The sequence below is a fragment of the Pimephales promelas genome, chromosome 20 (genome assembly GCF_988280905.1).
Source record: "Pimephales promelas chromosome 20, fPimPro1.hap1.1, whole genome shotgun sequence".
NCBI lineage: Eukaryota > Metazoa > Chordata > Actinopteri > Cypriniformes > Leuciscidae > Pimephales > Pimephales promelas.
In genome coordinates this window covers 9,630,013-9,642,420 of record NC_142788.1, presented here as the reverse complement: position 1 = coordinate 9,642,420, position 12,408 = coordinate 9,630,013, and the positions used below count along the sequence as shown (strand labels likewise).

General features: G+C 42.4%; 2 protein-coding genes across 8 annotated transcripts in view; both read right to left on the bottom strand.

Moving 5' to 3' along the window:
- Positions 1–1,197, bottom strand: part of tead3a (TEA domain family member 3 a) — a 69,434-nt gene extending 68,237 nt beyond the window's left edge. The window contains exon 1 of one of the 6 annotated variants that reach the window (XM_089124340.1): positions 932–1,197. The gene's annotated coding sequence lies outside the window, so the exon portion shown is untranslated. The remainder of the gene's footprint in view (positions 1–931) is intronic. The other 5 variants (XM_039689920.2, XM_089124341.1, XM_039689925.2 and 2 more) reach the window with 5 other exon arrangements.
- A 3,499-nt stretch (positions 1,198–4,696) lies between these two features.
- The window catches only part of tulp1a (TUB like protein 1a), an 84,373-nt gene continuing 76,661 nt past the window's right edge, over positions 4,697–12,408 (bottom strand). The window contains exons 13-14 of one of the 2 annotated variants that reach the window (XM_089124533.1): positions 5,500–5,671; positions 4,697–5,256 (exon numbers count right to left, since the gene is read on the bottom strand). In XM_089124533.1, coding sequence (XP_088980659.1) covers positions 5,123–5,256; positions 5,500–5,671 — 306 coding nt within the window. In that variant the 3' untranslated portion in view covers positions 4,697–5,122. The remainder of the gene's footprint in view (positions 5,257–5,499; positions 5,672–12,408) is intronic. The other variant, XM_089124532.1, reaches the window with a different exon arrangement.

Here is a 12,408-nt window from a genome sequence, read left to right as displayed (position 1 = left end):
TGAAGAACCTGTTGAATCTCTGCACGGCGAAACTGAGGGGGCGCGTTGAACCGACACGCGTGATGACTGAGCCGAGATGCAAGGGATCTTAAATGACTTAAGACTATTTCTGATGAATGGGATCACCACACTCCCTCTAACAGCTGTAACTGAATCATCCAAGAGACTGATCATTTTATGCACACAATGCAGGGCATCAGAAATGAAGATTTTCATGAATAGGCTGGGTTTTATGAGTAATTCCTACAGGCTTAAAGCTCATTAACCTACACGAAACACAAAGACACAGCCATATTACATTAATTATTTACAGAAAAACAATAATCTTGAAACACATTTACGCTGGTTCACCTTTGTAGAGCATCAACAACAACAAAATACTGATTAAAACTTCTGGCAGTTCTGGTTCATTGTTTTTTTTTTTTTTGGCCTATGATGTACAGTGGCCCTGTTTTAATCTATGCATTGTAGGACAAAATGGCTTTGGGCACACAGCTTGTATACAACTAGAAAAGTATACTTGACATTTGATATATAAACACAAACTTGAAATGTAGCCATTCAAATGAAAAGATGACACAGTTTAGACTTTAAAAAAGCTGTACTATGTGCCCTATTTTATTGTAAATACAAAGAGATACAAACCATGAAACCATAATCATATGTGATTAAAATCATTTGCTCCACTTAATTAGTAGTAGGCGACAAACTTTCTCACACGCATACAGTGCTTATTCTACTCATCCATGTTTGTTTTGAAATATCAGTTATAGGTTTCCATCTGTAAACCCACGTGTGTAAAGTGTGTAATGCAACATCGCTGAAGCGGCTCCGAAAAAATGCCAAAAATGAGAATGATGTAAAAACTGCAGCGCGAGCGCAGTGACTGCATGAAAGAAACAAAGGAGCGCAACAAGAGTTTTGCACTTACCTTAAACGCAAACCTCAGCTCTGCTGTGCGCAAAACGATGGATTCCAGGCTTTATCTCATGAGCTCGTTTACAAATGCAAACCACGCTGGTGTTTTTGAAGAAATATTTCTCCTGATTTGACAGTAAAGCTGGAATGTAAAGTATGACTTCGGTATGAAATCACGGCAAACCCGAGCGGAGCGCTGGAGGAGGAGACATGAAGAAGGAGGCGGGAAAACTCCACCCCACTCAAACTTCACGAGCAAATCTCACGCGTGGACATCACTTGAGACGCGCTCATTGGCTGTGTGTGTGCGCGTGTTTCTCTTATATATTTGTCTTTTCTTTTTCTTCTTTTTTTCCCGTTCTTTTGTTTACTCAATGTACCCCATGGCTGTAGTTGAAATTCTTTAAAAAAAAAAAAAAGAAAAAAAAGTGAGCGCTATCTAGACTACATTTTTGTGGGCATGACTGGCAATTTCCTATAACCGACTCAGCTAACACTCAGTTTGCCAATTATTTGGGCATTAAAGGCACATCACAGGAATATAGCACTTTTTTTTTATTTATTTATTGACCAACTAGCTTGATAAATACACTATTTTGACCATTAACGCCTTAAAGTGGTAGTTCGCCAAGAAATTAAAATTCTGTCAGCATTTACTCACACTTGTGTTGTTGTTACAAACCTGTGTGAGTTTCTATCTTGTTGAACAAAAATATATTTTTTTTGAAGAATGCTGATAGACCCATAACAAAATACTATGGAAGTCAATGGCAACTTTCAACCACAACATTCTCAAAAGACAGGTTTTTGAACAACACAAGGGTGAGTAAATGATGACAGAATTTAGGTGGACTATTGCTTTAAGAAATGTTATAATTTGCTATGAATTCCGTACTTATTAGATTTTAGGTAACACCTTACAATAAGGTCTTATCAGTTAATAAACTAGCTATGAGAAATACATATGTTACAGTAGGCTATATCTTTGTTAACGTTTGTGTAGCTCAATCTAAAAGAATATGCCTAAAATGTTACCTTTTTTTTTTAAATTTATCACTTTCATGAAAAAATTAAACCTGTATCAAGACAAAAATATATTATAACTAAAATATCAATTTAAAACACACCTAATATAAGCTTTTGTGGGCAATTTCTATGACCACTAGCCATCAAAAGGAATGGGCTATTTTTATTTTTTTTTTATTTTTTTAGGAATGGGCTATATGCACGCATAAGTTCCGCATTTGACGCAAGGATGCTCGTCCATTTCCGGTTGTGGAGATTTAAGCGGAGGAGAACCGAGGAAAACGGGATTATGGCAGAGTCTTCAAAATTTACTGTCCTCCCGTCTTTGAAACGAAACGTACGTTTAGATGTAATTTTATAGTTATGTTTATTTAATATAATTTTAAAAAGAAGCATAAACACAACGAGGGATGTCTGTTTTATCTGTTTTTGTGACTAACGTTTCTTTATTATAACCATGGACTATAAAATTCAATATAAATTCTCGGTATTGCATTGGACTCTACGATCGGCGGAAGTTATCGAGCATCCTTAATCCTTCACCGGAAATACCGCCGTGCATAGAGCCCATAGCATCAATGGAGTGCCGAAGTTACGACGTCACTCTGTAGGCCGAAACACGGAAGTGAGTTAGCATTTTAGCACTACGGTTCCCTCGCTCTAAAGCCGGGGTTTTTGCTAAATCGCCTGAAATAAGGTCTGTGGTGAACAGAGCCTCTAAATATTTTCACGTTTTGATCTATGACATAGCACACATAGTTATAACCTGCTTATGTTTTTTTTTAAACTTTATTGTGTCTGTGTTTTTTAAAATCTTTATATAGGCTTCAAAATGTATAAATTTTGGATTAACTTGTAAAGATTATCTTGATAGACAAAACGTGTAAGGGTCACAACTCTTTGTTAAACACAGATCTTATTTTTTATGATTTTCCCAAAGTCTATGGGGAAAATGCATTGCTTTTCGGCTGAGGGAACCCATGCGACGCTAGCTTCCGAGTTGTCCTACAAAGTGACGTCACCACTTCAACACTCAATAGCTGTTTCCAAAGAGGTTTCCCAGACACTCTCCCCATCTGCTATTGGTTGATCAACCAGTTAGCCCCGCCCCAGAATCACGTCATTGGTTAATGCCACACACTTCTTGTTTGCTCTGTTTACAAGCCTAGACTGCCACATAGATAAGTATCATATCTCAGGACATGTAGACTATTTCCATGATATCTGACAGGTTGTATGAAATGTTTGTTTTATACAGCTACTTTAAAGTGCACAATACTCAAAGGGGGGATTTGGGTGTAAAAATTAAAAATTTTCCTTTTTATTACAGAGGTTGTATTGAATACTGAACATATTTAAACATTTAAACCTTGGAAGCTTTTGAAGTCACACAGCAGTCTGGTGTATTGAGGCCATAACGTCTTGTTGAAACAGCACCACCCTAAGGACGACTTCTCCAGTTCATCACAATTGCTCATAGTGATACATCAAAAGTACTGTTTGTATGGACAATATTGTTGTAGTTTACATATTTCCCTCCAAAAAAAAACAACAAAAAAAAAAAACAAAAAAAAAAAAACAATGGCTCTAAAAATAGTCATATATATATATATATATATATATATATAGACACACACACTTACCTAAAGGATTATTAGGAACACCATACTAATACTGTGTTTGACCCCCTTTCGCCTTCAGAACTGCCTTAATTCTACATAGCATTGATTCAACAAGGTGCTGAAAGCATTCATCAGAAATGTTGGCCCATATTGATAGGATAGCATCTTGAATTTGATGGAGATTTGTGGGATGCACATCCAGGGCACGAAGCTCCCACTCCACCACATCCCAAAGATGCTCTATTGGGTTGAGATCTGGTGACTGTGGGCCATTTTAGTACAGTGAACTCATTGTCATGTTCAAGAAACCAATTTGAAATGATTTAAGCTTTGGGACATGGTGCATTATCCTGTTGGAAGTAGCCATCAGAGGACGGGTACATGGTGGCCATAAAGGGATTGACATGGTCAGAAACAATGCTAAGTTACAGGGATTTTCACGCTCAAACATTTCTACCTTCCCACCGGGTCCCACTCATCTCCACTACAAATAGGAAACAGAGGCTACAATTTGCAAGAGCTCACTAAAATTGGACAGTTGAAGACTAGAAAAATGTTGCCTGGTCTGATGAGTCTCGATTTCTGTTGAGACATTCAGATGGTAGAGTCAGATTTTGGCGTAAACAGAATGAGAACATGGATCCATCATGCCTTGTTACCACTGTGAAGGCTGGTGGTGGTGGTGTAATGGTGTGGGGGATGCTTTCTTGGCACACTTTAGGCCCCTTAGTGCCAATTGGGCATCGTTTAAATGCCACGGCCTACCTGAGCATTGTTTCTGACCATGTCAATCCCTTTATGGCCACCATGTACCCGTCCTCTGATGGCTACTTCCAGCAGGATAATGCTTCATGTCACAAAGCTTGAATCATTTCAAATTGGTTTCTTGAACATGACAATGAGTTCACTGTACTAAAATGGCCCACAGTCACCAGATCTCAACCCAATAGAGCATCTTTGGGATGTGGTGGAACGGGAGCTTCGTGTCCTGGATGTGCATCCCACAAATCTCCATCAACTGGAAGATGCTATCCTATCAATATGGGCCAACATTTCTAAAGAATGCTTTCAGCACCTTGTTGAATCAATGCCACGCAGAATTAAGGCAGTTCTGAATGTGAAAGTGGGTCAAACGTGGTATTAATATGGTGTTTCTAATAATCCTTTAGGTGAGTGTAATATATATGTTTTGCACCTCAGGTGTTTGAGATAAAAAGTTACGTTGCATTCATCATTTACTTTTGATATAAAAAATCCACACATTCATGAATCTCAAAATATAATCAAATAGTCTTTCTGTCATTTTATGTAGCCTGCATTCATCCCATGCATCTATCCAGCACATGTGTATATGCAATGCCTAGCATTCGTGTCAGTTTTTGTTCTGCATCTGAGCTAAATGTATCCCAATCGCATTCAGGCACAGCAAAAAATTTTAGAAATGTCCCACATTATCAGAGCACATCTTTCTTCATTTTCCATACTGATGATGAAGTTATTGTGCGTTGACTGCAAAGATGTGACTCTTCTTGGTCGTAGAATGTCATGCCTTGTGTTCATTCGCAGGCCAATTTGCCATCAAAGCTGGACAGAGCGATAGCAAAGGCTTGAACTGCACACATGGGGTAATTATAGTCCAGAGTGAACATATCATCTGCCACCCTTCCAAACTGCATCACAATGTAGCTATCTAAAAAAGAGAGCATTTACAGTAAGGTTAGGGTTTTTTACATTCATTGTTATAATTCCAAAAAACAGCACAATTCCAGCAAAATATAGAATTATCAATACAAGATAGGATAAAAATTTTCAATTTGTGACATTTTGTCCTATTAAAAAGTTGTAGTATTTGTGCAAGCCCAGTTGTAGAGGTAAAGGACATTGACAGGAATGGCTCTCTCACTCTCAGTCTCACTCACTCAGTCTCACTCACTGTCTTTGCTGTGGACGATCTGGAAGTTCTTGACAGAGGCCTGAGTGACCCGTCCAGAGAAGTTGAGGACATAGGAAGCGGTGTCGTCGCTCCAAACTGGAGTTTTGTTGTGGAGTTCAATCAGGTTGTCCATCTGTCTGTTCTGGTAGCGCACAAGTATATTGTCACTGTCCTTTAGGTAAAATAACAAAATTGTTGAGCATGAATGAATTGGTAATTGTACACTGAAAACAGTGAAAAGACTTTTATTTAAAGTGCATTTCTATATCTGTCTAATTGAAAATTACTGAACTTTCGTTCAGTTTTTCTAAAAGCAAATAACGAGTAGTATTTTCATTTGATCCCGGAGTGTTGATGTGCAGGACACATACTTGCTAGCTTCAATGACTGAAATGATAGTGGGTTTTATTCATTTTTCTGGCATGTGAATTTAAAGTCTTTTTAGTAAAGTCTTTTTAGTAAACTAAATTAAACAATGACTAAATAAAATTCTTCAAAGGTGAAAATTGCACTTTCATACTATAGATAATTTAGCTTTTGTTTATGGTGTGCAACACAAGAATGAACCTCATTGGCTCTTGCTGAAGCTCAAACGTGATTCGTAACACGAGACTGAACCTCATTGGTTCTTGCAGAAGCTCAAACGTGATGCGTAACACGTGAATGAACCTCATTGGTTCTTGCAGAAGCTCAAACGTGATGCGTAACACGAGACTGAACCTCATTGGTTCTTGCAGAAGCTCAAACGTGCTGCGTAACACGTGAATGAACCTCATTGGTTCTTGCAGAAGCTCAAACGTGATGCGTAACACGAGACTGAACCTCATTGGTTCTTGCAGAAGCTCAAACGTGCTGCGTAACACGAGACTGAACCTCATTGGTTCTTGCAGAAGCTCAAACGTGATGCGTAACACGAGACTGAACCTCATCGGTTCTTGCAGAAGCTCAAACGTGCTGCGTAACACGAGACTGAACCTCATTGGTTCTTGCAGAAGCTCAAACGTGATGCGTAACACTAGACTGAACCTCATTGGCTCTTGGTGAAGCTCAAACGTGATGCGTAACACTAGAATGAACCTCATTGGCTCTTGCTGAAGCTCAAACGTGATGCGTAACACGTGAATGAACCTCATTGGCTCTTGCTGAAGCTCAAACGTGATGTGTAACACGAGACTGAACCTCATTGGTTCTTGCAGAAGCTCAAACGTGCTGCGTAACACGAGACTGAACCTCATTGGTTCTTGCAGAAGCTCAAACGTGATGCGTAACACGAGACTGAACCTCATTGGTTCTTGCAGAAGCTCAAACGTGATGCGTAACACTAGACTGAACCTCATTGGCTCTTGGTGAAGCTCAAACGTGATGCGTAACACTAGAATGAACCTCATTGGCTCTTGCTGAAGCTCAAACGTGATGCGTAACACGTGAATGAACCTCATTGGCTCTTGCTGAAGCTCAAACGTGATGTGTAACACGAGACTGAACCTCATTGGTTCTTGCAGAAGCTCAAACGTGATGCGTAACACGAGACTGAACCTCATTGGCTCTTGCAGAAGCTCAAACGTGCTGCGTAACATGTGAATGAACCTCATTGGTTCTTGCAGAAGCTCAAACGTGATGCGTAACACGAGACTGAACCTCATTGGTTCTTGCAGAAGCTCAAACGTGCTGCGTAACACGAGACTGAACCTCATTGGTTCTTGCAGAAGCTCAAACGTGATGCGTAACACGAGACTGAACCTCATTGGTTCTTGCAGAAGCTCAAACGTGATGCGTAACACGAGAATGAACCTCATTGGTTCTTGCAGAAGCTCAAACGTGATGTGTAACATGAGACTGAACCTCATTGGCTCTTGCAGAAGCTCAAACGTGCTGCGTAACACGTGAATGAACCTCATTGGTTCTTGCAGAAGCTCAAACGTGATGAGTAACACGAGACTAAACCTCATTGGTTCTTGCAGAAGCTCAAACGTGCTGCGTAACACGAGAATGAACCTCATTGGTTCTTGCAGAAGCTCAAACGTGACGCGTAACACGAGAATGAACCTCATTGGTTCTTGCAGAAGCTCAAACGTGCTGCGTAACACGTGAATGAACCTCATTGGTTCTTGCAGAAGCTCAAACGTGCTGCGTAACACGAGACTGAACCTCATTGGTTCTTGCAGAAGCTCAAACGTGATGCGTAACACGAGAATGAACCTCATTGGTTCGTGCAGAAGCTCAAACGTGCTGCGTAACACGTGAATGAACCTCATTGGTTCTTGCAGAAGCTCAAACGTGCTGCGTAACACGAGACTGAACCTCATTGGTTCTTGCAGAAGCTCAAACGTGCTGCGTAACACGAGAATGAACCTCATTGGTTCTTGCAGAAGCTCAAACGTGCTGCGTAACACGAGAATGAACCTCATTGGTTCTTGCAGAAGCTCAAACGTGCTGCGTAACACGAGACTGAACCTCATTGGCTCTTGCAGAAGCTCAAACGTGCTGCGTAACACGTGAATGAACCTCATTGGTTCTTGCAGAAGCTCAAACGTGATGCGTAACACGAGACTGAACCTCATTGGTTCTTGCAGAAGCTCAAACGTGCTGCGTAACACGTGAATGAACCTCATTGGTTCTTGCAGAAGCTCAAACGTGATGCGTAACACGAGACTGAACCTCATTGGTTCTTGCAGAAGCTCAAACGTGCTGCGTAACACGAGACTGAACCTCATTGGTTCTTGCAGAAGCTCAAACGTGCTGCGTAACACGAGACTGAACCTCATTGGTTCTTGCAGGACCTCAAACGTGATGCGTAACACTAGACTGAACCTCATTGGCTCTTGCTGAAGCTCAAACGTGATGCGTAACACTAGAATGAACCTCATTGGCTCTTGCTGAAGCTCAAACGTGATGCGTAACACGTGAATGAACCTCATTGGCTCTTGCTGAAGCTCAAACGTGATGTGAAACACGAGACTGAACCTCATTGGTTCTTGCAGAAGCTCAAACGTGATGCGTAACACGAGACTGAACCTCATTGGCTCTTGCAGAAGCTCAAACGTGCTGCGTAACACGTGAATGAACCTCATTGGTTCTTGCAGAAGCTCAAACGTGATGCGTAACACGAGACTGAACCTCATTGGTTCTTGCAGAAGCTCAAACGTGCTGCGTAACACGAGACTGAACCTCATTGGTTCTTGCAGAAGCTCAAACGTGATGCGTAACACGAGACTGAACCTCATTGGTTCTTGCAGAAGCTCAAACGTGATGCGTAACACGAGAATGAACCTCATTGGTTCTTGCAGAAGCTCAAACGTGATGTGTAACATGAGACTGAACCTCATTGGCTCTTGCAGAAGCTCAAACGTGCTGCGTAACACGAGAATGAACCTCATTGGTTCTTGCAGAAGCTCAAACGTGCTGCGTAACACGTGAATGAACCTCATTGGTTCTTGCAGAAGCTCAAACGTGATGCGTAACACGAGACTGAACCTCATTGGTTCTTGCAGAAGCTCAAACGTGCTGCGTAACACGAGAATGAACCTCATTGGTTCTTGCAGAAGCTCAAACGTGACGCGTAACACGAGAATGAACCTCATTGGTTTTTGCAGAAGCTCAAACGTGCTGCGTAACACGTGAATGAACCTCATTGGTTCTTGCAGAAGCTCAAACGTGCTGCGTAACACGAGACTGAACCTCATTGGTTCTTGCAGAAGCTCAAACGTGATGCGTAACACGAGAATGAACCTCATTGGTTCGTGCAGAAGCTCAAACGTGCTGCGTAACACGTGAATGAACCTCATTGGTTCTTGCAGAAGCTCAAACGTGCTGCGTAACACGAAACTGAACCTCATTGGTTCTTGCAGAAGCTCAAACGTGCTGCGTAAAACGAGAATGAACCTCATTGGTTCTTGCAGAAGCTCAAACGTGCTGCGTAACACGAGAATGAACCTCATTGGTTCTTGCAGAAGCTCAAACGTGCTGCGTAACACGAGACTGAACCTCATTGGTTCTTGCAGAAGCTCAAACGTGCTGCGTAACACGTGAATGAACCTCATTGGCTCTTGCTGAAGCTCAAACGTGATGCGTAACACGTGAATGAACCTCATTGGCTCTTGCTGAAGCTCAAACGTGATGAGTAACACGAGACTGAACCTCATTGGTTCTTGCAGAAGCTCAAACGTGATGCGTAACACGAGACTGAACCTCATTGGCTCTTGCTGAAGCTCAAACGTGATGAGTAACACGAGACTGAACCTCATTGGTTCTTGCAGAAGCTCAAACGTGCTAAATAACACGAGACTGAACCTCATTGGTTCTTGCAGAAGCTCAAACGTGATGCGTAACACGAGAATGAACCTCATTGGTTCTTGCTGAAGCTCAAATGTGCTGCGCAACACGTGAATGAACCTCATTGGTTCTTGCAGAAGCTCAAACGTGATGCGTAACACGAGACTGAACCTCATTGGTTCTTGCAGAAGCTCAAACGTTATGCGTAACACGAGACTGAACCTCATTGGCTCTTGCAGAAGCTCAAACGTGCTGCGTAACACGTGAATGAACCTTATTGGTTCTTGCAGAAGCTCAAACGTGCTGCGTAACACGAGACTGAACCTCATTGGTTCTTGCAGAAGCTCAAACGTGATGCGTAACACAAGAATGAACCTCATTGGTTCGTGCAGAAGCTCAAACGTGCTGCGTAACACGTGAATGAACCTCATTGGTTCTTGCAGAAGCTCAAACGTGCTGCGTAACACGAGACTGAACCTCATTGGTTCTTGCAGAAGCTCAAACGTGCTGCGTAACACGAGAATGAACCTCATTGGTTCTTGCAGAAGCTCAAACGTGCTGCGTAACACGAGAATGAACCTCATTGGTTCTTGCAGAAGCTCAAACGTGCTGCGTAACACGAGACTGAACCTCATTGGTTCTTGCAGAAGCTCAAACGTGCTGCGTAACACGTGAATGAACCTCATTGGCTCTTGCTGAAGCTCAAACGTGATGCGTAACACGTGAATGAACCTCATTGGCTCTTGCTGAAGCTCAAACGTGATGAGTAACACGAGACTGAACCTCATTGGTTCTTGCAGAAGCTCAAACGTGATGCGTAACACGAGACTGAACCTCATTGGCTCTTGCTGAAGCTCAAACGTGATGAGTAACACGAGACTGAACCTCATTGGTTCTTGCAGAAACTCAAACGTGCTAAATAACACGAGACTGAACCTCATTGGTTCTTGCAGAAGCTCAAACGTGATGCGTAACACGAGAATGAACCTCATTGGTTCTTGCTGAAGCTCAAATGTGCTGCGCAACACGTGAATGAACCTCATTGGTTCTTGCAGAAGCTCAAACGTGATGCGTAACACGAGACTGAACCTCATTGGTTCTTGCAGAAGCTCAAACGTTATGCGTAACACGAGACTGAACCTCATTGGCTCTTGCAGAAGCTCAAACGTGCTGCGTAACACGTGAATGAACCTCATTGGTTCTTGCAGAAGCTCAAACGTGATGCGTAACACGAGACTGAACCTCATTGGTTCTTGCAGAAGCTCAAACGTGCTGCGTAACACGTGAATGAACCTCATTGGTTCTTGCAGAAGCTCAAACGTGATGCGTAACACGAGACTGAACCTCATTGGTTCTTGCAGAAGCTCAAACGTGCTGCGTAACACGAGACTGAACCTCATTGGTTCTTGCAGAAGCTCAAACGTGATGCGTAACACGAGACTGAACCTCATTGGTTCTTGCAGAAGCTCAAACGTGATGCGTAACACGAGAATGAACCTCATTGGTTCTTGCAGAAGCTCAAACGTGATGTGTAACATGAGACTGAACCTCATTGGCTCTTGCAGAAGCTCAAACGTGCTGCGTAACACGTGAATGAACCTCATTGGTTCTTGCAGAAGCTCAAACGTGATGCGTAACACGAGACTGAACCTCATTGGTTCTTGCAGAAGCTCAAACGTGCTGCGTAACACGTGAATGAACCTCACTGGTTCTTGCAGAAGCTCAAACGTGATGCGTAACACGAGACTGAACCTCATTGGTTCTTGCAGAAGCTCAAACGTGCTGCGTAACACGAGCCTGAACCTCATTGGTTCTTGCAGAAGCTCAAACGTGATGCGTAACACGAGACTGAACCTCATTGGTTCTTGCAGAAGCTCAAACGTGATGCGTAACACGAGAATAAACCTCATTGGTTCTTGCAGAAGCTCAAACGTGATGCGTAACACGAGACTGAACCTCATTGGTTCTTGCAGAAGCTCAAACGTGATGCGTAACACGAGAATGAACCTCATTGGTTCTTGCTGAAGCTCAAACGTGATGAGTAACACGAGACTGAACCTTATTGGTTCTTGCAGAAGCTCAAACGTGATGCGTAACACGAGACTGAACCTCATTGGCTCTTGCTGAAGCTCAAACGTGATGAGTAACACGAGACTGAACCTCATTGGTTCTTGCAGAAGCTCAAACGTGCTGCGTAACACGAAAATGAACCTCATTGGTTCTTGCAGAAGCTCAAACGTGCTGCGTAACACGAGACTGAACCTCATTGGTTCTTGCAGAAGCTCAAACGTGATGCGTAACACGAGACTGAACCTCATTGGTTCTTGCAGAAGCTCAAACGTGCTGCGTAACACGTGAATGAACCTCATTGGCTCTTGCTGAAGCTCAAACGTGATGCGTAACACGTGAATGAACCTCATTAGCTCTTGCTGAAGCTCAAACGTGATGAGTAACACGAGACTGAACCTCATTGGTTCTTGCAGAAGCTCAAACGTGATGCGTAACACGAGACTGAACCTCATTGGCTCTTGCTGAAGCTCAAACGTGATGAGTAACACGAGACTGAACCTCATTGGTTCTTGCAGAAGCTCAAACGTGCTGCATAACACGAGACTGAACCTCATTGGTTCTTGCAGA